This window comes from Lynx rufus, unplaced genomic scaffold (assembly GCF_022079265.1).
Source record: "Lynx rufus isolate CCGP_SWC_20201006 ecotype Redwood Valley unplaced genomic scaffold, mLynRuf1.p SCAF_6, whole genome shotgun sequence".
NCBI lineage: Eukaryota > Metazoa > Chordata > Mammalia > Carnivora > Felidae > Lynx > Lynx rufus.
In genome coordinates this window covers 44,900,503-44,926,904 of record NW_025814878.1, presented here as the reverse complement: position 1 = coordinate 44,926,904, position 26,402 = coordinate 44,900,503, and the positions used below count along the sequence as shown (strand labels likewise).

Below are 26,402 nucleotides of genomic sequence, written 5' to 3'. Positions count from 1 at the left end.
TCTATTAAGCAAATCTGCTCATGTTATTTTCCCTCTCAAAATCAGCCAATTGCTCTGCAGGAACACATTTGATTACTCAGGTGGCTTCATCAACTGATCCCTCCTCTTTCCAATCTCATCATTTCTCACCCGTCCCCACCCCATTATGTACCATGGTCAAACCTTGAGTAACCGATGCTTTAATGCTCCCTGATTTTTTTCTGGCCGCTCTACCTTTTCACATAATATTTTCTCTATCCAGGATAACTTTGCTTTCTTTTTTGTCTGACCCACCTGGAAAAGTTCTATGAATCCTTCGAGTTTTAGCTGAAATATCACTTCCTTTATGAAGCTACCCTTAATTTCTCCAGGATGAGTTCAGTGTTGTTATATATTTCTACTGTTCATGTATCACACTACTATAATAATTTTGCATGATTATTCCACCCACCAGACTACATAATTGTGGAAGACAAGATTTGTGTCTAATTTATTTTTGTATTCTCAGAATGTAGCATAGTTCTTAGCACAAAGGGTTTATTTCTGTGGAGACAGTATTAAGTCTCTAGCTATTTGGTAGATCATCTGGGGAACAACTTTGAAGAAAATTATATTTAGTTGTATAAGCAGAAAGAATACCATGGACATTCCACCTTTACTTATTAATTAATTAAATAAATATTCAGCATATCCCCACTGTGTGCCAGGCACTCTTTTAGGAGATAGAATGCATAACTATGAATATAGTCTCTGTTTTCAGGGAATTTACAACCTAGTGGGAATATATAGATTATAGATAAATGGTCAAATAATTGAACAAGTTAATTTCAGAGAGTAAAAAGTATTTTGAATAAAATAGTATGAGTGGGATGGGTTGGAGAGTGATTGAAGGTAAAAACACCATTTGCATTGAATGTCACAAGGACGCTAGCCATTTGAAGATCTGGAGACAGCAGGTGCAAAGGTCCTGAGGTGAGGAAAAGTGTGGTGTGTTTGAAAAATAGAGCAGAGTTGGAGGGTGATAGAGAGGAGTGGACTGGAAGGTAGTGAGTGGGGAAGAGATACGTGGATTGAGGTAGAGTGATGGGTCAGAGTCAGGTCACTTAGGAACCATGGTAAAATGACCTTGTTTCTTACTCTAAGTTTCACTGGAGGTTTTTGTGTGGGAGAAATAATATTTTTAAGGGATTGTTCTGCTACTGAATGGAGACTGAGTCTTGAGGGGCAAGAGTGGAGGTAAATGAATGGGTAGGAGGCTCCTTTGGCAGTTCATGCTGGAGAGGAGGTAGCCTGGACTGCAGAGTAGAAGCAGCGAAGGGAGTGGTCAGAAACCAGGACTCCTTTTGGAGATAAGGTCAATGGGTCTTATCGAAACGGGAAGGAGGAGAGAGGAGAAATCAACAATGACTCTGGAGTTTTGATTTGAGCAAATGGGGTTGTGCCGGTTACTGAGGTGGGGAAGAAGCAGGTTTTATTCAGAATGTGTTAAGTTTGATATGACTATTACACATCTAAGTGGTAGATAAAATCCCTGAGTTCTTACTGGAAAACTTTAAGTAAGCATTTGGATATGAGTCTGGAACTCAGTGGAAGTATGAAAGCTGGAGGTATAAATTGTGGGGTCATGCATATAATTGTTCTTTAAAGCCATGGGATTCAATGCAATCAGCTAGGGAGAAAGGGTAAGTACCAAAGAGGGCCCAGGACTGAGAATGGAGCCATTCATTATCAAGAGCAGGGATGGACCAACAGCTCAGGGCCACGTACAGCTCGAGGCCTGTTTCTACACAGCTCCTAGCTAAGGACATTATCTAAATTTTTGAAGAGTTGTAAAAAGTAAAAACAAACAAAAAATTAAAAAAAACACACACAGAAAAAAAGGGAGTGTGGTTATACGTGGCCGGCAGAGCCTAAAATAGGTACTACACAGAGGATGTGCAGAGGTGAAGCTAGCAGAGGAGGCTGGAAAAAAGTCTCCAATGAGGTGGGAGGGGGACCAGGTGAGGGGGGAGGGTACTGGAGGAGCCAGGATGAAAACTCTGAGTGTTTAAATAAGGAGAAAAGGTTAGTCAGCAAGGAGGCTAAGAATGCTGAGGAGGGAGAAGTAACTGTGGTTTTGGTTATGTTGAGTTCACTGATGACGTGGACAAGAACAGTCTCGGTGGAGGGGCGTGAAATCCCATTTGGAGTGGGTTGTGTACCGAAGGCAGCAGATGGCTGGAAGGTGGATATGCCAGCTATAAATGACTCTCGAGGTGTTTTGCTGTGAAGTTGAGCAGTGTAGAGTAATGAATGGGACAGATATTAGAGGCATGCAGGCAAGGGCTTTCTTCTTTTAAAGGATAGGAGATACTTACACATGTTTACATGTTGGCAGCAATGGTTCAGTAGAGGGTAAGAATGGGATCAAAGAGAAGAGAGAGGGCATACTTTCAGGGGGAAACCTGTGGCCCCGTTCTTGAGGTGGGGAAGGATGGGATTCAGAGCACAGGTGAGGAGATGAGACTTCAACAGGAGAAGGGATACTTCACTAATTATAGTAAGAAGGAAGGTAGATGTGTGCATAGAAATGCAGGTGAGCTGGTAGAACTGGGGAGAAAGATGAGGGAAATTCTCTTCTCTTTGTTCCTGTTTTTCAGTGAAGCGTGAAGCAAATTCACCAGACAGACTGATAGAAGGGAAGGTGAATTTTTCACTATGTTGGCTTCTCTGGTATGGCCATGATGCTGGGGATACTTGGGTTTACTGGTCTATGGGGATAGAATTCTCATGTGCGTACAATAAGGGAAGAGGTGGATAAAGAAGTTAAAGCTGTTTTCAAATAATGATTATACAGTAGCTCCCCCTTCTCTACAGAGAATATATTCCAAGATCCTCAATGGGTACCTAAATCTGTGAATGGTACCAAACCCTGTATATACTATGTTTTTCCTACGTGTATAAGCCTATGATAAAGTTTAGTTTATCAGTTAGGCTCAGTAAGAGTGTAATAATAATGAGTAATAATAAAATAGAACAATTATAACAATATACTCTAATAAAAATTGTGAGAATGTGGTCACTCTCTAAAAATGTCTTATTGTACTGTACTCACCCTTCTTGTGATGATGTGAGATGATAAAACGTCTATGTGATGAGATGAATTGAGGTGAATGAGGTAGGTATTGTGATGTAGCATTAGGCTATAGGAGGGATAAGCAGGGTGGGCTGGAGGAAAAGCTTGTTGGGCAGGAGAAGTTATGGGGGCCGGAGGTCTGAGAGCTGGTGGGCTCATCCATCTCGATTTTGGTGTCACCAAGGATAGTGATGGGAGTAGGGATGGAGAGCAAGACAGGGAGCTTGGCGCTGAAACAGTCGAAGAAGAATGAGATGGCGATCAGATGACTTTAAAATGATCTCCTTTCAGTAGCTAGGAGCCACGCGTGGCACTACTGAGCACTTGAAATATGGCTAATTCAATGGAGGAATTCCATTTTAATTTCTTTCACTTTTAGTCGTTTAAATTTAAACAGTCATATGTGGGTAGTGCCGCCATGCAATGAGGGAAACTGAAAACTTCAGTCTCCTGATCCTACTTCTGTAACTCCAGTTAACTTGACAGATTTGAATTGGATTCCACTGTTGTTCTGTGACAATGAGACGCTGTTCCGATCTGTTATAAATACAAACCTACAGGCCACATGCATCCCTACCTTTATTATATCATCAAGTTCTGAAAGGGTCAGACGGGGTGTTGTCAGAGAATCCAAAGACGTCTTCAGAGAAGCATTCACCCCTTCCATCTGTTCCCTCACTCTCTCGTGTTGTTTCTGTGGGAAGGAAGCGTAAGATACAGCAGAAGAGAAGGTCACTGTAGAGAAAGCATCAGGCAGAATGGTCAATGTCACCTCCTGTCTTTGTGCTCAGACAAATCTAGGTTCCTCTCACGGCCCCAAGACTTAATTGCTGTATAACTTTGGGGAATTCTACTCATGTCATGCTCCGTTTTTTCATTTATAATATGGAGGTAACAAATGTAAGCACTTTGGGAGCTCTGAAGCACTTAGGTATGATTATTGCTCAAAACACCATCATCTCAAGGGGAGTGACCACTTCAGAGAGAGCCTTTGACTTTTTCTCCACAAATGTAGAAAGTGGGACACTGGATGCGGGAGTGCACAGAAGCTCTATATTCGCACTAAGTGGAAAAATGAATTAATTCAGAAAGGCATTTCATGTGCTGACTTTGGGCCAGGCACGGATAGCTCATTTGGATAGTAATAAAGCATATACAAAACAATCTTACAGTCCTTAAAAAGATTTTTTTAAATGGCCCTACTATTAAAGCATGAAATTGTGATCTTGCTTCTTGGCATTCTGAGCTCGTAATGTTAGATGCTCAGACTTTTTGAGGAGGGAAAATGGCCCAAGTGTTAATCTATTTTTTGATGAATGCTTTCATTTCTACCTTCACTGTTGGGTTCTAGAAACAGGCATGTTGTGATTTTGAAGAAATATTAGATAGTCTCAAATGAGTCTGGAGTTTGAAAGCAACACAGAATGATACTTTAAGAGGGAAAAGTAAAAGACTCATTTTACAATCTGAGTAAAAAATGAGTCAAAGTTACTTTAGAAGTGGTAATTTGAATGGAGGTTGAAATATATGACTTATGGTATGATCTAAGATATCATGGGAATAATTACAGAAGCCCAGATATAGAAGGACACACTTCCTAAATTCATCTCAGTGTCTTTCGTGTTCCCTGCAGTCTTTTCTAATTTAGGGAAGGAAGATGGAAGCATCTTCTCCAAACACGTTGCAACAGGGGAAGATATAGGTCCAAGGACAGAAAAGAACCCCATTTGAACATCTTAATGCAAGAACCTTCCAAAATCAATTTCCCCTCGAAATCCACCAAGCTTAATAAATGTGACTATCTGGGGTTAATTATTCTTGTCTCCACAAGCAGCGGGGGTCACACAGCTCTATACAAAAGCAGTATCTTAACATAAGAGTATTATCTACTTGGCAATGAAATCATGCCATTTGCAGCAACGTGGATGGAACTGGAAATGAAATACGCTGAGTGAAATAACTCAGTCAGAGAAGGACAGATAACATATGTTTTCACTCATATGTGGATCTTGAGAGACTTAACAGAAGACCATGGGGGAAGGGAGGGGGAAAATACAAACAGAGAGGGAGGGAGGCGAGACACAAGAGACTTTTAAACACAGAGAACAAACTGAAGGTGGATGGGGAGGGGCTTGGGGGAGAGGGGAAATGTGTGATGGGCATTGAGGAGGACACTTGTTGGGATGAGCACTGGGTGTTGTATGGAAGCCAATTTGATAATTAAATTAAAAAAATTGATTAATGCAAAAAAAGAAAAAGAAAAAGAAAAAAATAAAATAAGGGTATTAAGGTAGGTAAGGATAGGAGGTGGAAAAGGTTGGTATTATTTAGCTCGTTCAGAGAGGTTTTCCTTCTGAGACATGACCCTGTCAGAAGATCTTGTATCTGGTCCCCTTAAGGGAACACAGGTAACACCCCAAAGCCAGAGCCAAACTTTAAAGCCTTGTGGTAACAGCACTGAGTGATAGGTTCATTTGCAGTAGTTGGAAAATGATGTTTCAGGTTAAGGGGTTTATCACTTATCATATACTGTACTCATCATATACAGCCTTAGACAGAAATGAATAAACTTAGCTTTGAAACAAAGATGCTCCCACAGAAAGAAGGTTAATTTGAACAAAAGAGAGTTTTGAAAACTAATAATTATGAAAATGATACACAATTAGCACTATTAGGCATGCTCAATATCCATTTCACATATGCAAAGAATAAAAAAAAATCCTGATTCTTAAAAAATGATAGAAAGAGTTCTGGGGGGGGGTTTGGTTAAGTTAATTGTGCTTTTCAAAATATAGAATCTTACATTCATCTGATGAAGATTTTTATTATTCCTAGTTGTGTGGCTACTGTTTGCACATATCAAAACGATTAAAGTGTGTGGTTATTTTTGGTTTTGTAAAAAGATCAGAAATTTGGTGTGGTTCTTTTCTAAGATGTGCTGTAGGTCTGACAGTGAAATGTGAAATTGCAATACTTAAGTATAGTAGGGAAGACAGATCCCGTTAACGGCTGATCGCAGTACAGAAACGGGAATGTCACAAGGTTTGTTATGGGATTGCTGAAGAAAGCACCTGTTAACTTGGGGATAGGGAGTAGGCCTCCTGGAGGAGGTGCCTGGGGTTATCCAGGCAAAAGAGAAAGGAAAAAGAAATCCATTCCAGGCAGATGGGATTACTGGGAGCGTGATATTGCCTGCACTGAACACGTCAGGCAGGGACACAACAAAAGGCAAGGCCAAGGAGGCTGGCAAGGGTCGATCAGAGATGGTTCCTCATGGCATGTGAAGGACCATAGACTGTCCTATAGGACAGTGTCTCAAATGTTCTTAACCATAACCCACAGTAAAAAGTGAATGTTTTGTTGCAACACTAAAGCAGAAATGTGATGAAACCAGACTTTCCTATACATGAGGTGCTTTGATATTTTCTATTCTGTTCTTTCCATTCCATTCTATTCCATTCTATTCTATTCTATTCTATTCTATTCTATTCTATTCTATTCCATCCATTCTCCTTTTTTTTTTTGTCTTTTTAAAAATGCTTGTTGTTGTTTGTTATAGTTGTTATTCAACTATACTTCAACTTTTTAAAAAGAGCCGGTTACAACCCTCCAAACTCATTTTAGGATCACTCAGTGGTTTACAAGCTGAAGCATCAAAGGCACTGCTATGGGTCAGGAGGAGAAAATGAAGGGTTTTAACAAGAGCAATGGTGATCCCCAGGACTGTAATGGAGGTGGCTGATCAGTATGGGTGGGGAGGGTGGGTGGGAAGGGAGAAAGAATGGAAGGGAGAAAGGGAGAGGCTATTTTGGTTGCTATCTTGACCATTATTGTTCTAAAAGATATTGACTCAGGGATTCCTCCTATTAGAAAATGGTGGTGACAAGTGTAATTAACTTGTTTTTTTCAGTTTTTATTTGTTAAGTAATCTCTACACCCAATGTGGGGCTCGAACTCATGACCCCAAGATCAAGAGTCTCATGCTCTTCTGACTGAGCCAGCCAGAGATGCCCCAAGGGAAATTCACTTTTATTTAGGAAAATGTTCAGTGACTTACTGAGAGATGGTGATGACTGAAAATCAGGGCGGAGAGCCTCAGTTAAGTTGGTTTCGAAGACAATAAAAATAAACACAACTGAATTAATGAATTTGCTCACAGTTGCTTCCTATTTTTTGACATTGTTATTTTACTCTCATCTGTATGTCTGTCCAAAGATACACACATCTCCCTATCAGAGGATGACCCCTCTCGATCATGGTGGCTGTGAGTGCCTGCATTGCTTGCAACAGCCGTGACCACCACCAGATCTAAGCCCCCTAAGGTGGGCATGCACAAATCCTGCCCCCCATAGGGATCCTGGCCTTTGCAAGCTGTGGCTACATCTGGGAATTTCTCTCACCTCTTTGTATCTGCATGACCTTTGGCTTGAATTAGATTCCGTATCTGTGTGCATACTGACCAGCCAGGCTGTGCAATTTGCTTATCTCGCCTTTCCAGAAATTATACATACCCTCCTAGGCACATGTTTCTGAGTTGCTTTGATGTTCTAGTGCTCTCAGTTTAAAAAAGGAAAAACAGGCAAGCATAGGACTAGCACATTGGTTACTCACTTGCAAGAACAACATAGCCATATACATTGACACAGGCACCAAGAACAACTACATTCTTACTGGTGCGAAAGCGAAACAATTAGAATGATTTCAACTTGATTTTAGGTGCACACGCTTACATTAGCAAGTTAAAGCGGCAAAACATGGACGAATCTTTTAAAGCTATGAATATCTGAATGTACCAATATTTTACAAAAATCGCGAGCCAACTGTCCCTCCTTGTTGTAACTTTGTGTCATATGTGTCTGAAATGCATTTACGGGTGGAACGTCCACCGTACCTCGAGGTCCCGCTGCCTGGCTGCTGTGGCTCTGTTCATGTCTTCGGCGTCCCTGACGCGGTCAAGAGCCTGGTCAAGTGATTCCTGGAGGTCTGACAACTTAGCATTGTGGTCATCCAGCTGCTCCAGCACAACGGGAAACAGGGAGCGAGTATCATTGTACAGCCGCTGCCAGTTCTCAGCTTGGTTCAGCACTGGCAAGACATGGACACAGAAACTCAGTCTGGGCTTCTCCTGTCTCCTCTCATTCCATCCAGCATTCAGCAAAGATGCAAACTTGTCAGGCCATGCCTTCCTTAGCAATAGAGACTGAAGCTCTTGTTCGCAAAACTAGCCCCATGTCCTATACTGGAAGAAAGAAGTCCTATTTTGTAGGACTGAGAGCCCCGGGATGGCAGTCAGCCAAAAAAAAAAAAAAAAAAAGAGTTTGGTTCGTTTTCCCATCGAGATGATGATTTATGTGGAAACTGTGTTGTTATTATACTGTGTTTATTATTACCCAGGTTATTAGTAATTTTACCATATAAAAGGGTTTGAATGTACCATAGTTTTACTATTAAAAATAACCCAAATTATCTTGTCTGTTACCGACAAGTGATGTTCACAGCCGCTCATTTTCTGTATTCTCTCCAGGCAAGTGCTTTTAGTTAGCTTCTTTAGGTCAAACCTAAACCATTACTTTGGTAATGAAGAGTTACCATTGACTTTGTGGTATGAAGGTTGAATGACAAGGATATATTCTTAAATTCTGTATATGTCTTAATTCTCTGATCAAGGTAGCATGCATTGACTATGTGCCTGAATGCTATTTTCCCTCCAGGGAGTATCAGTCTGTCTCTTGGAGGTCTTGTATTTTCTTTCATCTGTGTGAGCACAAGATGCAAGTTCATAGCTGAGGAAAGAGAGTGGTTAAAAACGCATCCACGAGGTTGGAAGGTGGCTAAGTGGGGGATGTGGTTGGTTTCATTTCCCCAGGGCAGACTCGTTAAAATTCCCAAACAGGCAAGAAATGTGGAAGCATCCGTCTATGACATTAGATCTCCAGCCTTCCTGAGTGCTGCCTTCATCCTGACTCAGAAATGGGGCTCGAGGTTCGTCTTGAGTTCTTACTGTTTAAGACTTAATATGTTTGCTATGGTAATATGCCTTTACGTGAAGAATGTTCCTCTTCTCAAATATTCGTAATAATTTGCAGCAGAAGTTGCTAGTAATGATCATAGGAAAATAACCCAGCGCAGGTGTTCTTAACCCTTTTTTTTGTGCCATGGGACTCTTTGCAATCTAGTGAAAGCTTCAGACCCCCTCTTATAATGTATTTAAAAATGAATAAAGTAAAATACATAGACTTAAAAAGAAGACCGATATATTAAAAAACAAATTGGTACTATAAGAACACATATGCCTCTTCTATTTTGAATTACCGCTAAACTTCATGTTGTGAGATAAGAACAACAGCTAGTATCTGATACCCAAATCCACGGCTTCTCTTGTTGATTGTGTAGATTAAAATGGACACAAATTCTTTGCAACTCTCCCCATCGAGAGTGGAGTCTATTTCCTCACACCCTTAGTCTGGGCTGGTCTGGGCCAGTAGGATAGATATGACATCTTTGAGTTCCACTCTTGCTTCCTGGAAGGCTCCTGCTAAATGAATGAGGCTGGGCTAGTCTCCTTGAGGGTAAGACACTATAAGGGGGGGAGGCCCAGCCATCCGCCCCTAAGGGCCAGGACACATGAGTGAGCCCAGCTCCTGCTACATGGAGCAGAGATGAGCTGTCCAGGTTGAATTAAGCCCATATTGGAAGCCTATGAAGTCATGAACAAATAAATGGTTATTGTTTTAAAAGAATATGTTTGGGATGAGTTGTTAGTCATTGATAACTGATAGAGTAACCAAGTCATAGGTTCGCTAATACTACTGTTGTGTGTTGCCTACATTCATCATTAAAGGAAATGTGAAAACTCGGAGGCTGAAAGCCTAAAAGTCATTCACCAGACTTCAGAATGTGAGTGTTGCTGGGCTTGTAGCTTTACTGCCTTCTCAATAAGACTCCTTTTATTGTTGTTCTGAAAACTGGCTCCCCTTAGCTTTCCTCCCCCTGTTTTATATGTTTCCACCAACTGTTAAGTCCCTATTTCTTCTTCTCAGGAGTTAAAGGTCTATAGATTCTGTGTGAGATCTCAACTGTTTTTCAAAACCTCGAGGTTGGGCTTGAGTCTAAAACTCCTGGTCATTTAGTTAAGTTGTCCTAAATGATTCCCTGAGGCCATGTACAAGTGCTAAATAGCTCCAAATACTGGGAATTGCTTGCTTTGACCAAATGTTCCCTTGCGGCTCAATGTCCTCTCTTGGACCCACAAAGGAAGCAAACATGTGCTGTGTGCCAGGAGTTGAATACACCTACGTTCCTGGGCTTCATCTGCCTCCTCGTCCACTAGCTCCCGCTGCATGAGGAATGGTTGACGGCGTCTGATCTCCTCAAGCATCTTCTGGGCCAACACCATCTTCTCAGAGATTTCCTCAGAGCTAAGTTCCTGTTCCTCCCCATAATAGAGCATCTTGTTGTTGATCTCTGAAAGGAAGGACACAGTGAGAAAAGAAAGCAGGGGGGGAGGGGTGTCTGGGCATTTTACAGTGATGCCACTGAAAACATGGAGGGAGGGCAAAGGGCAGGGCTGATCCCCAAATGGAAAGAGGGTATCATTCAACGACTGTTCTGATGTTCATGCTGCAAACACTGGTGGCAGCATTGGAATTCGCCATATATTCCAAGGAGAAGTAAAACTTGAGGAAACGATTCTGCCTCCCCCCATTTGGTGTCTTCAGGATGGGAATGGGATTAATACAAAGCCTTTCCTGACTGCAGCTGTGTCTGGTTTCCATGGTAATTCCTGAACGTTACTATGTAAGGCACACAAACCTGGGGTCTTTGATCAACCTTTTGAATACAATATATAACTTGGAGAAAATTATCTGAGGTATCTCCTGTCATATGTAGGATGTGTTAGAGGTATTAATTATATTTCAGCCAAAGATCTGACCAAAGCTCTAAATCAAAATAAAAGCATATTGATAGTTGTTCAAATGGGTCTTTCAGATTATTCTACGGACCAGATATTTAGTAGAGGTTTGTTTTAGTGTGATGTGAGTTTTCTTTTATTAATATATATTAATAATTAATCTATCTATCATCCATCTATCTATTTTTGCAATAGCTATTTGCCTTCTGTAGTATGACTGTTTTTCGAGATTGGGCCCTTTTGATCCCGTGTCATTTTCACTCCACTTCCATACATAAGTAAGATGTCAGATGGAGAATTTTAGAACCGAAGAGACCGCTGACGCTCAGAGAGATTAGATAAGTTGTCTAAATCCCAGCAGTGCTGAGTTGTTCTCTGATTTTCTCTTCCTACTACATATGATCAGATGAAAGTTATGTAATTGCCACCTTGTCCGCATGAAAGGTCTGGGAGGAAGCATTTTATCTTCCTGGCATAAGTGAAATTGTGTGTCTGTGGTTTACTGTGATGTATGCGGCTGGCCAGACAAGACGGGTAAACAAACACTGGTGTCACATAAATCATACCAGATATGGGCTTCTATTTTATATGGATAATAGCTTGAAGGTCACCAGTAATTTTTTTACAGACGGTTGGGAATAAGGAATGACACGCTATTGATACTGTGTCGCATTCCTGAATTCCAAAGGAAAGGAGATAAATGGGGTAAGGGGTTTTTTAACACTATAAATATTACTGAGAAAGTTACAGGGAAAACCAAGATACGCTAGAAACGAAACTTATGAAGGGATTAAACATTTACTTTTCAAGTGAAATCTATAATATTAACTCTGGAAATACACTAAACATAGATTTTTTTTTCCCCTCCCTCAGATCTAACACTTCCAGGGCTGACTCGTTTGGCATTTTGATCCAAATATTACATTTACAATTCTGGCCTGTTTTATTTTAGCCACGTCTGGAATAGATTAGAAAAAGGAAATGCAGGCAATGACATTTTTTGCCTTGGTCTTTGGAGACTATTCATATTATTTTAAAAAATTTTTAATGTTTATTTATTTTTGAGAGAGAGAGAGAGAGAGCATGAACAGGGAAGGGCAGAGAGAGAGGGAGACACAGAATCTGAAGCAGGCTCCAGGCTCCGAGCTGTCAGCACAGAGCCCGATGCGGGGCTCGAACTCACAGACCGTGAGATCATGACCTGAGCCAAAGCTGGACGCTCAACCGACTGAGCCACCCAGGTGCCCCTTCATACATTATTTTTAAAAGGTAAACTGATGGCAGTTATTGTTTCCCATTTACACTTTTGTATTTTTTTCATCTTTTCTTGTGCTTACAGGGTCAAATAGAGGGCTTAGATTCCTTCCAAATGAAACACGTTAGAATAAAAATTTTATAACAGCAAATGTGAATTATTTTCTCTGAATGGCTTACTAGAATACTGGCTTTACTTGCTGCCTAGAGGGGCATTTATTTCTTAATTAGATGAGGTCAGCTAATCCAGGCTCAATCCGACTTTTTGAAAAAAATCAATGGTAGCTCTAAAATGTTACAGGAAAAAAATATTTTATTGGTAGGTGCAAAAGCATGAGTCAGTGAGGATGGGAGTGAGGGCTGTTTGAAATGCATGCCATTCATTTTTATTATGTATTTTAGGAAATACAGCAAATGTCTAATCTTGGCTCCATTCATCCCTTTGCCTGGAGTATGTTCCCTATACCTCAGGGTAAAGATATGACCCTCTCACTGTGGGTTCCTTTTCTGCCACTGCGCTTGGTGTTGTCATCTAGCTCTTAATACATAGGATAAAAGCTATGGAGGCACACAAATACTGTATCTTAGCAGACTGTAACCCAAGGAAAGTCTCTTTATTTTAGAACACGTGAGAGCGCCTGTTTTCTGTTGATAAATTGAAGGCTGGCTTTCAATGGGCTATTAAGATGGTTTTCAAAATACTGCCCGCACTTATCAGAAGTTAGCACAAATAAGTAATCCTCTAAGAGGGAAGGTAAAATCTGCCACTGCGTTTTAGGCCGAAGAAAGGTCACACGTCCCCTCCAGACTTCTCTTCTGAACTGGGGATCAGAGCATGTTGCCTCCCTGGTCCTTGGGAAATGGGATCATCGAGACAGTTTAGGACAGTTTGGATTAGTGCAATTTCCTGCCACTCTAAAGGTGATGTTTTTTGCTGCAGATAGTTGAGAAAACCATGACTCCTACTCAAGACTCCATAGCATTCCGTTTCTTGTGCTGGAAAGGTGTTCCGCCATTCCACTTTAGTGAAATGCCTGGAAAGGGAATGACTCTATACATTTATTCTTGACAGCTAACAGATAGTAAGTAGGGATAGTACTCAGAAATCCTAGCGAACAAACTGGATGACTATATATATACACACACACACACACACACACACACTATAAATATACTATATACTATAGTATGAATACCATATGCATACACTATAAATCCATACATATTTCCTTATATAGAGCTCTCTAACAAGTTACTGGCACATAGTAAGCACTATCAGTAGCCATTATTTTTGTTGTAGTTTAACAACACGAATGATTCCTCGACATTAAGCTGCACCAGAAGAGAATATATTTACCTTTAATTTTATCCCTCATATCATGAGCTTGCTCCACAAGCTGCGTGGCGTGGTTGATGGTATCCATGCTTTCCTTCTGAGCCAGTTCGCCCCTTCTTGAGGCTTGACTTTCCTACAAACAATCCATATAAACACCAGCTTAAATTTATGAGAAGGGAATGTTGTGTATGTGCGCATAGCAGTGGGTGGGCATAATGCATTCCATAAACATAAATTTCCTTGGCTTGTGGAGCTTCTATAACATATAAAATGGTCCCAGAAATCATGCATGAATGTGATGTGATGACCAGCTTTAGAACTGCAGAATGCTATAAAATCAGCCGTATTCCTACGCCATCAGTCACAGTTGGGTCCAAACCAGTCACCTTTCATATGTAATTTACTCTTTGAATTTTTACTGTATCTCAGGATTCCAGACTAGGAAATTACCCGTGTCTGCTGATCAATTTGACATTGTGCTGATGGAAGAGCTTAAAGTTTCAAAGGGGAAATCGTTGAGAAAGTAGGCAGACCTTGAAATGCTTCGTGCGTCTAGGGGCTCCTGGGTGGTCCCACCAGAGCTGACACTGATTTACCACAGAGATTTAAAGGATTATGCTGACTGGGCTCAATGCTGTTTTCAGTGCTGCATTCCAAATTCCCATCAACACTGATGCCACTTGGGTACAAATAACTACTCAGGCAGATCTGGCTCAGAGTGAATTAGACTCTTCCCTGAGAAGCAGACTCCATTCTCTCCACCAGGGAGCTTCTGTTTCAGAGTTCCCATGTAGTAGTTGTCCAAATGAAATTCGAACTCAAATGTGGCTTCTGAAAGCGCATGTGGGTGTGTAAGTGTATGTGCATGTTTCTGTGTGTGTCAGGACAGAAGCTGATCTAAGAAATGGTTTAAGGGCAGGACACTGGCCTGTATGCACAGCATTGGGGATGTGTACTGTGTATATCCCTTTGGCATGAGGAAGACTGACTCACGGGTTATATTTAAGGGGGGAAGGAGTTCTCTGATCTGACACTTGGCAGATGCCTATTGGCCTCATCTGGTGCTCTTTCGGCTCAGTTCTATTACAAAGTGCCGTCGTGTCTGAGTGGACTGCGTGGTCTGTCCCACTGCACAGGTTCCCCGGGACAGGGAAGGGCCTGTTTCAAACTTTTTTTCTCTCACCCAGTGTTCTAGCCAGAGGGTTGTGCCATGATTTGACCTGAAATGCTTTGGCTTTCTAGGCATAACCAACCCATATAAGTGGCCCTTAGTCAAGGAAGAGAAATGCAGAAGTGGTGTCATAGCAAACACGTGCCCTGGAGGTTTTTTTTCAAGCAAGTCCGGAATCCCTTCCACATAAAGCCCCCTATAGAGCAGTAGTGCAACCATCAAACCCTTCCCGAAACAGTGGGCTTTCTGAATGGGCACTGCATTCTGAGTCATTGCATTCCTTCCTCCAATGCCTGTCTTCTTCTTGCCTCATTCTAATGCTTTCCAGAAACACAACATCTGTGGTCATTTAAAAATCATATGATGCAGGGACACCTGGGGGGCTTAGCTCGTTGAGCGCCCGACTTCAGCTCAGGCCATGATCTCACAGATCATGGGTTCAAGCCCTGCTTGGGGCCCTGTGCTAACAGTTCAGAGCATGGAGCCTGTTTCAGATTCTGTGTCTCCCTCTCTCTCTGCCCTCCCCCACTCTCACTCTGTCTCTCTGTCTCTCTCAAACATAAATAAACATTAAAAAATTATATGATGCAGAAAATAAAATCGATCTTATTCTTTTTTTTTTATAATTTTTTTTTCAACGTTTATTTATTTTTGGGACAGAGAGAGACAGAGCATGAACGGGGGAGGGGCAGAGAGAGAGGGAGACACAGAATCGGAAACAGGCTCCAGGCTCCGAGCCGTCAGCCCAGAGCCCGACGCGGGGCTCGAACTCACGGACCGCGAGATCGTGACCTGGCTGAAGTCGGACGCTTAACCGACTGCGCCACCCAGGCGCCCCAAATCGATCTTATTCTTGATGTCACGCTTCCTGCTTTTAAAAAGTATGGACACAAACCTTGAAAACATCTAGAAATTTTTTAAAAATCTAGTTGATTTTTGATCCAGTTCAAATTATATTTGCAAAACACAACACTTTTACTTTGGTTTCATCCTTCAAAGAAAAAGGCCTATTGTAATTACTGTGTTCATTTAACTTATTTCTTGATATGGAAACTTTGAAGTGAAACAATGAAAGGCAGCTGGGCGGGGGGGGGGGGGGAAGGTGTGAATACTGCTAAGAAAATTTCTTTCTGACAAACACTAGAGGGCGCTTAGTAACACTATATAAGAAAATAAGTGGTTAAGCAATGTCTGTGACTTTACACAGCAAACTTACTGGCTATAATAGAAGTCATGCCTTATTGGAAAGATTTATATTTTTCTGTAACTTTGCTTACGGATGAAAAATAAAAATAACGGTATGGGCACGTGGCAAAACCAGCGTACCTTGCTTTAAGAAAAGCCAAAATTAAAAAATTAACTCACAACTATAAACTAGTTGATGGTTTACATTACAAATAGATTAATCATTTACTTACCCCAACAACAAATTCTCCCTGTACATATTTGGTATAAAAAGTGGCAAAGGGGCACCTGGAGGGCTCAGTTGGTGAAGTGTCTGACTTTGGCTCAGGTCATCATCTCACAGTTCGTGAGTTCAAACCCTGCCTTGTGCTGTGTGCCATCAGCACAGAGCCCGCTTCAGATCCTCTGTCTCCCTCTCTTTACCCCTCCCCTGCTTGGGCTCTCTCTCTCAAAAATAAATAAACATTAAAAAAAATTTTTTAAGTGACAAGATCTTTTTGATAATACAGTGCATATGAAGGGTAGTGTACCTAGATGACTGATATTTTAAAAATCAACCAGACTAAGTGAAGATGATAATATCTAGGGTAAGAATAGACTTCATTGTTTAAACTGTGACACTTTTGAAAGTGAAAGCGGAACTTCCAGGAATCACTCTGGGAGACAAGCATAAATAAGGACAGTGCTGGACAAAACAGTAGTGGGAATAAAATGGTTCTGAAATGACGCTCCATTTCAGAACCTGTACAGTGATATCTACTTCTGTGGGTTTCCCTACCTCCTGAACATTAACGGCTTCTAAAAACCTTCCCAGACTTGAGTTCCTCCGAGCTACAAACTCAAATCTTTCTCTAACTGCCCTCTGGGCATCCACAGAGAAATGTCCTGAGTAATCCATTCTGTAATTTAATTTTTGGATTGATTGATTGATTTTTACATAAAGATCTCTACATATTTTTTTTTTTTTTTTTAAATTTTTTTGTAATGTTTATTTATTTTCAACAGAAAGAGGGACAGAGTGCGAGTAGGGGAGGGGCAGAGAGAGAGGGAGACACAGAATCGGAAACAGGCTCCAGGCTCTGAGCCATCAGCCCAGAGCCCGACGCGGGGCTCGAACTCACGGACCGCGAGATCGTGACCTGGCTGAAGTCGGACGCCCAACCGACTGCGCCACCCAGGCGCCCCATCTCTCTACATATTTTTATAATCTTGGGGGTAGTGAGCAAGAGTTGCATGCATGCTTTATGTACTAAGTCAGCCAGGTGCCCCCCTTCTGTAATTTTAGAGTAGTCATTTCTCCAAGCCAGAACTTCCCTCATGTCCAATTGGTCACCAGATCATTCTTATTCCGCTTGCCATTCTGGCCTCTCCTCCTGTTCCATACTACCACAGTCTCGGTTGATACCTGTTCACTGCAAATTCTGTTCAAATAAAGGCAAGGTAGCAATCAACCACTCTTTTTTTGAGAGACAAAGAAAGAGAAAGGGGGTGGGGGTGGAAAGACAGAGGAAGAGGGAGAGAGAGAGAATTTTAAGCAGGCTTCATGCCCAGTCCAGTGCAGAGCCTGACGTGGGGCTTGTGATCTCATGACTATGAGATCATGACCTGAGCTGAAATCAAGAGTCCGACGCTTAACCGACCGAGCCACTCAGGTGCCCCGCCAACCACTCTAGTCAAGACCTCTGTGGCAATTTTCCAGATTCCTGGTGCCCATATCTTCAGCGTCTTCACTCGCCAATCTATCATCCCTACTGCAGAAGAATGTTTCTGAAATTTCAAATCTGATCAGTTCATTGTCCTATGTAAATACTTCAATGTTCTCCAAAGCCCACAGGATGAAGCCTACATGTTCTTGAGCATGGTGGGCAAGGTTCCTCATGACCTGGCCTCTGGGAACTTCATCAGCGGTGTCTCCTGCGCCTTGCCTTACAGCTAACCTTTCAGTAGGCCAAGGCCAAAGTTTTTCTAGTTGTAGAACACACTATGTTGTTTCACATCTCCCTGCTTTCCTGGTACTTTTCTCCTGCTTAGGAAGTACTTGATAAACTCCCAGTAATTTTTATTTTATTTTATTTTTTTTCCCAGTAATTTTTAAACACATAGGTCAATACTCATCTTCTCTAAGAAGTGTTCCCTAGCGTATGCCTAGTGAACAAGTTAATTATTTCTTCCTTAGAGTTATCTCTTTAGCCTGTACCATGCCTCTCTTATTGAACGCTATGTTATAATTACTTTGTTTTACATACCCGTTTTCCCTGCTGGCTGTGAGCTCCTGGAGAGCAGGGTTTATGTTACATTATCATGTTCATTTCAGTATCCATAGCACTAGCACAATAGCTTATACACCAGGTGTTAGGTAATGCTTTTGGAATTGAAACATATTCTTATTTTTTGCCCTACCGTTTTGTCAGGATCAGAGATGAGCCCAGGTGCTTTTGATGTATACAGGTGGTGGCCTACTTTCCTTCCAGTCCTAACGATCTCTTCGATGACTTGATAAGCGAGGGAGCTTTTGTTGTGGCCAAAGGAGTAGGGAGGATATGGAGGGGATGGGGAAGTAGAGGGGTGGTGCAGCACCTTCCTGAGCCAGCCCTTGGAGACTGGGCTCTGCGACTTGGGGCTCTGCATTGCAACTTCAAGGCCCCGTTGTCAGGGGGCAGCACTGAAACTGAGAGAGGGCCCCTGCCTCCTCTGCGTGTAGCCTAGCACCACTCAGACTTCGAGCATGGTGCCTGGGGAACATGGGAAAGTACAATCTTGACTTAGTCTTTGGCATTTTCTTACAGACATGACAAGCCAGTGGTAGAAGGGAGGTCGTTTTGAGCACCGACTATTTGAGAATACAAAATGCCTGGGCATCCTTTAGGGGATTCCCAGAAGTAAGGGAGTAGGAAAGGGCTGTAGACTTTTTCAAAAGAGGGCTAGGACGAAACCAGTTAACTTAGGTTAATGTAAACTGTGAGATTTGAGGCTCATGAGGTTTACGTGACAATTTGCAAAGAGAGGTATTTTCAAGTTCAAGAGGCAACATTACTGTGATTAAAAAAAATCATTGTGGGAATGAACCCACAGTGAAATCCTTCAATTAATTAATTAATTAATTAATTTTATTTTAAAGTTTATTTATTTATTTTGAGAGAGGCAGAGACAGCGTGAACAGGGGAGGGGCAGACAGAGACAGAGAAAGAATCCCAAGCAGGCTCTGTGCCTCAAGCTGCGGAGTCTGATGCAAAGCTCAAACCCATGAAGAGTGAGTGAGATCATCACCTGAGCTGAAATCAAGAGTCGAATGCTTAACTGACTGAGCCACCCAGGCGTCCCTATCCTTCGCTCTCTTTAAAGGTAAATATTAGTTACTTATTTGGTAGAAGTCTTTGTAAGGCAACCTTTTCTTAAATCCTTCTAAGAATCAATCATGGGCTTTTCTGGACTAAAGGATTGAAGGATGCTTGAGAAGTCATTAAGACCAGCTCTGGGCATTCGTTTTGAAATCTTTCAGCAGTCTCTTACACCATCAGGACTGTTGTCATAGTTAGAAGGACCTTATTTTCAATAAGAGTTCTTGGAAATACCTGAAAGTTTCAGTAGCTTTTTCATCAACCTTTTGCTTTGGTGGTCTCTTCTTGGTGCCCAGGAGCCTTTTCTACTGTGATATCACTTAAAAAAATTTTTTTTAAATGTTTTTATCTATTTTTGAAGGAGAGAGAGATAGAGCATGAGTGGGGGAAGAGCAGAGAGAGAGGGAGACACAGAATTCGAAGCAGGCTCCAGGCTCTGAGCTGTCAGCACAGAGCCCAATGTGGGGCTTGACCTCATGAACTGTGAGATCATGACCTGCGCTGAAGTCACTTAACCAACTGAACCACCCAGGCGCCCCACTACTGTGGTATCACTTGAAAGCTCGTGCTATTTTCTCCCCATGAATGTCTGCATTTAGGTTATATTGGAAGTGGAAAATTTGTACAACAAAAGGATCAGTCAGTCCATGTCTGAGCTGTGAGAGGAACTAATCTTGGGGAAAATATTTTCTCAAGAATTGAGACACTGGGCAAATTCCAACCATGACACCAGAAATGAAAAAGCAGTGAGTTTTTCACAAAGATTTCTTTCCTAATATTTCCTTTGAAACTTAAGAGATCTCACTGCTTCCTACATATGCTCATGCTTGGATTTTAATATGCACAATGCATGGGAATGAGGGACCCAAGTTTCATATACATTTCGAAGTAGCTGTATCTTCCAAAGATCCAATTGGAACAACTCATGTTTTTAGAAGCCTAATCTCGTAAAAGTTTATGAGGTCCAACATCAAAAGAGATGGCCAGAGTTAATTTTAACCTTTATTTTTGTAGAAAATAAGAATTATTTTTCAAAGAGATCTTCAATGTCAAACACCCATGTCTAAAAGTTGAAATCCGAGTACATTGGACAGCCTTGGTAGAGCATAATCAGGGGAAAAATGTGTCAAACATTTTAATACGTAAAATATGGCACCTGGTGGCTTAGTTATATTTTTCCTTATTAGTACAGATGATGGATATTTTTCCATTAGGCTCCTGGGGAGTGTATTTAATAGTCTTTCATGGTAACTCTGTTCTTCCTGTTTTCATGTTTTTCTTGTTCATTTGTGAGAGCTTTTACAAGTCATATTTCCCTCAATATTTTTCTTAGTGTGGTTGAATTCTTAGTTTATTTATTGTTTCACTGGGTATTTGAAATTTTATCTTGTCAACTCTATTACCTTTTTTAAATTACAATTCTTCATGCTATATTTAAATGTACTGTTATTTCCTTTCAAGGTTTAACAATGATTTCATTTTGCTTTCTTATGGATTTGAGATTTAAACTCAACTCTTAATCTGTCTGGAATTTATTTTAGTATATGTTATAAAGAGAAAGTTGAAGGTGATTATTTTTCCTGTCTAACTGCAAAATTGCTTTCTCAGCATGGTTCTTCTTTCCTTTTATTATTTAATGGATCCTTTAGCAAACATTTAAATTTCATATTCTATATAATAAAGTTTATTTCTGGGCTCTCTACAGCTCTTAGCCATAAAATGTTAAGGCAAACAGCTGACCAACCATCTTAATTGAAACATCTATCAACCATATTAACCAGCAACAAATACAATGAAAGTTCCCCATAAACATAGTTTTTCAAGGAAAGTCATCAAAACGAGAAGAGACTGTAGAGACCAAGTATATTAACTTTCTCCACAGATCTTGCCTTGATTTATTTTAAGGCACATGGGTCACTGCATTTTTCCTTCATTGTGTTAAGCTTCAGTCGTTTGTGACTAGCCAGGCTCATGCCGGCTAAATCCTTTCTCTGAAGGCACTCCCAGACACTGAATACCTACCCTTTCCGCTAATTCCTCCACATCAGACAGAAGGCTTTTCATTGTGTTCTCAGCATTGTTGATTTGTATCTTTCTTAGGACATACTGGTTTTCTCTTTCTGACAATTTTGTCTGTGGAAAAGAAAAATGTTTTGAAAAAAAAATCAGTAGATGTGCATACCAGGCTTTTAAACATATACATACAACGCTTTCAGTGTAAGGGGACTCAGAGTAGAATGTGAGCTGTGATTCTGTTACCAAAATCGTGGGGTCTGAAGGCTGCTGCCACCTTGTATGAAGGTTGGGGTCTGCACAAGGGTTCCCATGGTCTTCAGAGCTGAAGTTCTACGAGCTCTGCTCACTGGGCCGGAGACCCTGAACCAGGCTGTGCTGGCCATGAAGAAAGGGCATCTTTTTCTAATTTCACAAAAGTACCGTATAGACTGGTGGAGGCCCAGCGTGTGTGATCTTTAAAATTTCCATTTTTGGGGCGCCTGGGTGGCGCAGTCGGTTAAGCGTCCGACTTCAGCCAGGTCACGATCTCGCGGTCCGTGAGTTCGAGCCCCGCGTCAGGCTCTGGGCTGATGGCTCGGAGCCTGGAGCCTGTTTCCGATTCTGTGTCTCCCTCTCTCTCTGCCCCTCCCCCGTTCATGCTCTGTCTCTCTCTGTCCCAAAAATAAATAAACGTTGAAAAAAAAAATTAAAAAAAAAAATTTCCATTTTGGCAGATCTTGGAGGAAATGATCAAGCCATAAGGATCAATGTAATGTAAAATGGAGTTTGGAAATTCTCTTTCTTCTTTTTAGCGCAAGGAGAGTGATTCTCTTTATTTTGGACCATTTTCCCTTTCTCTCCCATTTTTGCGGAGTTTGGTCCAATGTAGCTTTCCTTGGACTACTTTGGAGAAAGCCTTTCGATCCTGGCACAGGCGTCCTGTCCTGTCCGTTATCATCATACCTATCTTGATGTTGTGCTGTTGAGGAAAGAGAGTTCAGGCGGTGTCATGAGGCCTGTGTCTGGGTGATTCCTCGGAGAAGTACTGCCTGCATGTGTCCAAACAGATGAGTTTGGACAGGAATGATTGCTAAGTTTGGAATAGGATGCTCACTAAGAGTCCATCCAGCTCTACAATTTTGCGATTTTTGGTTTGCTTCACAGTTTGCATATTTGGCCAATTGCTGTGGATGCCATCTATTTGCACCTCTAAAAAGTAGAGTGATGAGCACTTTCTATGTTGTGCACTGTTGAAACTGCTCTACGTATATCGCTTGCTGAATTCTCGCAACAACCCATAAGATGGGCGTGATAATTATCCTCAGTTGAGAAAACTGGAGAACTAAGAGGTTAAAATAACTTGCCCAAGGTCACGTAACTAGTAAGGGTGAGAGCTGGGATTTGAATGCAACCGATCTGGTTTCAAAGTTTATGCTCTTAATCATTATGCTAGGTTGACAAACAGTAAAAATGTGTGCTGGCATTAATTCTATTCTTCTTTCAGTTAATTATCATTGTTTCAAAAAATGTCTGTTGGTTGTGATAGAAGCCGATGATTTAGAAGGGAAAAATACCTCTTAAAGTTTAGCTGTATAAGCACTGTTATAATCTACTGTTTTTGACTGTTGTCAGCCTTTAACTGTTTATCAGATATTAACCACTGGACCTATGAGGAGACCCAGGGCGTGTATGTCTGTGTGCTCCAGTGTGTGTGTGAGTGTGGGAAAATGAGAGAGACTGTGTGTCTGTAAGAAGGAAAGAAAAGGGTGGGAGGGAGAGAGCAGGAGAGAGGTTTCTAGAGAAACTCCCCAAAACATGGCAAATTGAGGCTAAGGTAACGGTAAGTTTGTGGGAAGGATCTGAACGATCAATGTACAGCTTACCAAAGAAGTAAGAGTGTTTTCCTTCCCTCAATAGTTTGGTAGATAGATACTCCTTGTTTTAGTTATTTTATTTAACACCTTAACTTCTTTTATAGATGGCAGTGTTTGGTTTAGGTTGAAGTTCATGGTTATAATCAACGTTTCATAATTTCCTAATCTAACAATCCATCTGTAATAACAGCCATGGGACTCAGATGATAGAGGAGATAGAAGTTCTAGGACAGATCGTGCAAAGCCAGCATGAGATACAGCTGAAGGTACAACATGGCTGCATACTTTGAGGAGGTAGATGGTGGAGTTGAGTTCATTCACGTGCCTATGAGCAGCGGCTCCGGATGATACGCTCAACAGACCCGATTTGCTTTCTTCAATAGAGAGTGCCGCTAACCGAAGGTCATCGATCAGATCCCAGATGCACTTATCACAGCCTGGAGATAAAATGCACGTGTTATTTCTTTAAAACTGAAAGTCAGCCAGGAAGCATGTGCGCTAGTAGATCATTATGTGTACTTCCTCTGTTAATATTAGTATTATTATTTTAATCTGAAATTTATTGTCAAATTGGTTTCCATACAACACCCAATATTATTTTTATCTTAGGGGTGCCTGGGTGGCTCAGTCGGTTGGGCGTCCGACTTCGGCTCAGGCCATGATCTCACGGCCCGTGGGTTCAAGCCCCGCGTCAGGCTCTGTGCCGACAGCTCGGAGCCTGGAGCCTGCTTCAGATTCTGTGTCTCCCTCTCTCTGTGCCCCTCCCCCGCTTGTGCTCTGTCTCTCTCTGTCTCAAAAAATAAACAAACAAATCAATAGATATTATTTTTATCTTTGTGCCCCGAGGAGCTGTTCCGGGTCACCGAACCAGTCCTTACACTCGAAGCAGACGAGAGTCTAAGATGACTCAAACTGTGCATCAGGCACGATCCCCGCTTAAAACAACAAAACAACACATGCGACAGGGAAGGAGGCTAATCTGGACTCTCTAATCGCTGAACTGAAAGAAAGGAAGCTTAAAAGGGCAAGACATTTGCAAGATGGGTGGGTAAGGAGAAGCACTCCCTCCACTTTTGCTTAGTGGTGGGACAGCCCTCTGAGATGGCTCTCTTCCTATCAGGCTTTGGGCTTCTGCTTGGTGCCCACCGGTGAAGACGCCGCAGTTTCTGCTCCTTGCAGTTGGAATTGGAGTTCCTCCCACTGCGTCGTCACCCCTGGAGGCCCAGCGCCCCCTTGTGGCACACTCAGAAGGACAGCCGACCATGCTTGGAAGCCTGTCTTGACCTCATTTTGAAATTTTTCCGTTCCCAATTATCTTTCCCCCAGATTGTCCCCTTTTCTAAGGAACCAATAAATGAAGACTAAAGGGTTAATAGTTGTTAATGTGTTAATTTGTTATTTGAAGTTTAACATGATCTTTCTGATAGGCTATCTTACAGGAATGACTCCCCAGCCAGCCATGAGGCAGCTGGGCAGCCATTTTGATAAAAGGCTTTCTAAGGCAAAGCTTCTTTAAATCATTCTAAGAATCAGTTTTTCTAGACTAAGCGCTTGAAGGATGGTTGAGAAGTCATTAAGACCATCTCTGGGCATTTGTTTCGAAGTGTTTCAGCAGGTTCCTGCACCATGAGGACTGCTGATTTGAATGAAAGTGATGACAGAGAAATCCAGGAAAGTAAGATGACAGTTCCATTCTATAAGGTGGGAATAGTTTATTTCTGGTGCCACTTCAGTTTTGGAGTGATCTGGGAAAAGCCACTCGAATCTCTTAGTGTCTTGGTTTCCCTAGTGTTGTAAAGCATTGTCTACCTCACTATCTGAGGACTTGAAGAGATAATATAGAAAAAGGAGCCAAAATGAACTCGGTCACTGGGAATTGTGTTTCTGAGTCTGCCTTTACCCACTGGGTAAGATGCTGAATTTAAGGGCTTCATAAAATAAGTTTTCTAAAACAGAGCTGCTTAAATGTAAGTCACCCATTTGCCAATTGCAATCAAGCAGAGCGTTGAATATCTTTCGCTCAGGGTTTATTTGGTGGAGGCACAGACAGGGTTAAAGCCAGGAGTGGGGCTTAGGCAGTTTCTAGAGAGGCTATTGCATAGCTTTTCCTAATCCTACACCTGCAGCACATTAGAGAGAGTGGGGTTAGTCAATCATGTACTGTTATTTTTACTTATGGTTGGGCAGTCCATGCCTGTAGGGGGTTCAAAACCTTCTTCCAAGCACTCTCCGGTTACGCTGTCACATGGGCCTCCCCCACAATTGCACACTGTGGGAAACAAAAACAAGAGGTTAGGGCTTCGTTTCTTAAAATGCTTAAAATATGGCAATGTTTTCCTGGTTTCTAGAAATACTGGCTATCAGTATACAGTTCTTCCAAAGGGAAGTAATTATATTCTTCCTTACCACCATGTAGAATCCATGAACTAGAGATTATTCCCCTCACCCAGTAAAGCCCAGCCTGGTGAGATTTTCAAAGGTGGCCCTGGGGCAAAAGTAAATCTGAATTTTCTAGGACTCTTTTCCCCACTTTCTGGGATGCTGACATGACTGTGCAATTGCTTCAGTCCAAAAAGATCCTGGTAAATTTCACAAAGTACAAAACGATCCTGGAACCCATCATTCAGCTGGAATCTGAGAGCCCTCCTTTCATCGCAGACTGATTCTCCAGTTTAATCCAACTCCAGGGTTGATCATTGCCAGGTGTGAGGGAGGAGCAGCCCAGAGGGAGGGAGGGAGGAGGCTCAAGAGCGATTCTTGGCTCCCACAGTGCTTGACCCTTGGCAAGTCTGACTCCAAACCTCCATCAGTGGGATGGCTAGGAGTAATGTCGTGGAAAGAATTAGGAGCATATTTACATGAATTTAGAAGACCTGAGAGCCCACTATTAATCTACGGATGATTTTCAAAAACGCCTTTTGGAAAAAAACAAAAGCAAAACCCCAATCTCATCAGGCTGTTCATTTTCCACTGAGTTGCTCAGTAGGAATCAATTTGTAATATTTAAAAAGGATTTCCTAAGCTATCTATGCTGCAATAAGCTGGAATAGTGTTGTAAATTCTCCCCCACCTCTTAACTGTCTTTACAGAATAATCATAAAAAATGTTCAAGGGGGAACATGCATTTATTACATTTCAGCTGTTTAATGTTCCACAAGATGTAGATTTGTTAAACAATTCAGCAAGATCATGCTTTGTTGCTTCTAACATCACTATCTTTTCTAAGAGTGATCTGCATCTATG

The 26,402-nt window shown here is 41.6% G+C and overlaps 1 protein-coding gene across 2 annotated transcripts in view; it reads right to left on the bottom strand.

Moving 5' to 3' along the window:
- Positions 1 to 26,402, bottom strand: part of LAMA4 (laminin subunit alpha 4) — a 143,626-nt gene that overhangs the window by 55,096 nt on the left and 62,128 nt on the right. Inside the window, exons 6-12 of one of the 2 annotated variants that reach the window (XM_047102954.1) lie at positions 25,333 to 25,428; positions 23,445 to 23,596; positions 21,313 to 21,423; positions 13,618 to 13,729; positions 10,391 to 10,558; positions 7,986 to 8,179; positions 3,672 to 3,788 (exon numbers count right to left, since the gene is read on the bottom strand). In XM_047102954.1, coding sequence (XP_046958910.1) covers positions 3,672 to 3,788; positions 7,986 to 8,179; positions 10,391 to 10,558; positions 13,618 to 13,729; positions 21,313 to 21,423; positions 23,445 to 23,596; positions 25,333 to 25,428 — 950 coding nt within the window. The remainder of the gene's footprint in view (positions 1 to 3,671; positions 3,789 to 7,985; positions 8,180 to 10,390; positions 10,559 to 13,617; positions 13,730 to 21,312; positions 21,424 to 23,444; positions 23,597 to 25,332; positions 25,429 to 26,402) is intronic. The other variant, XM_047102955.1, reaches the window with a different exon arrangement.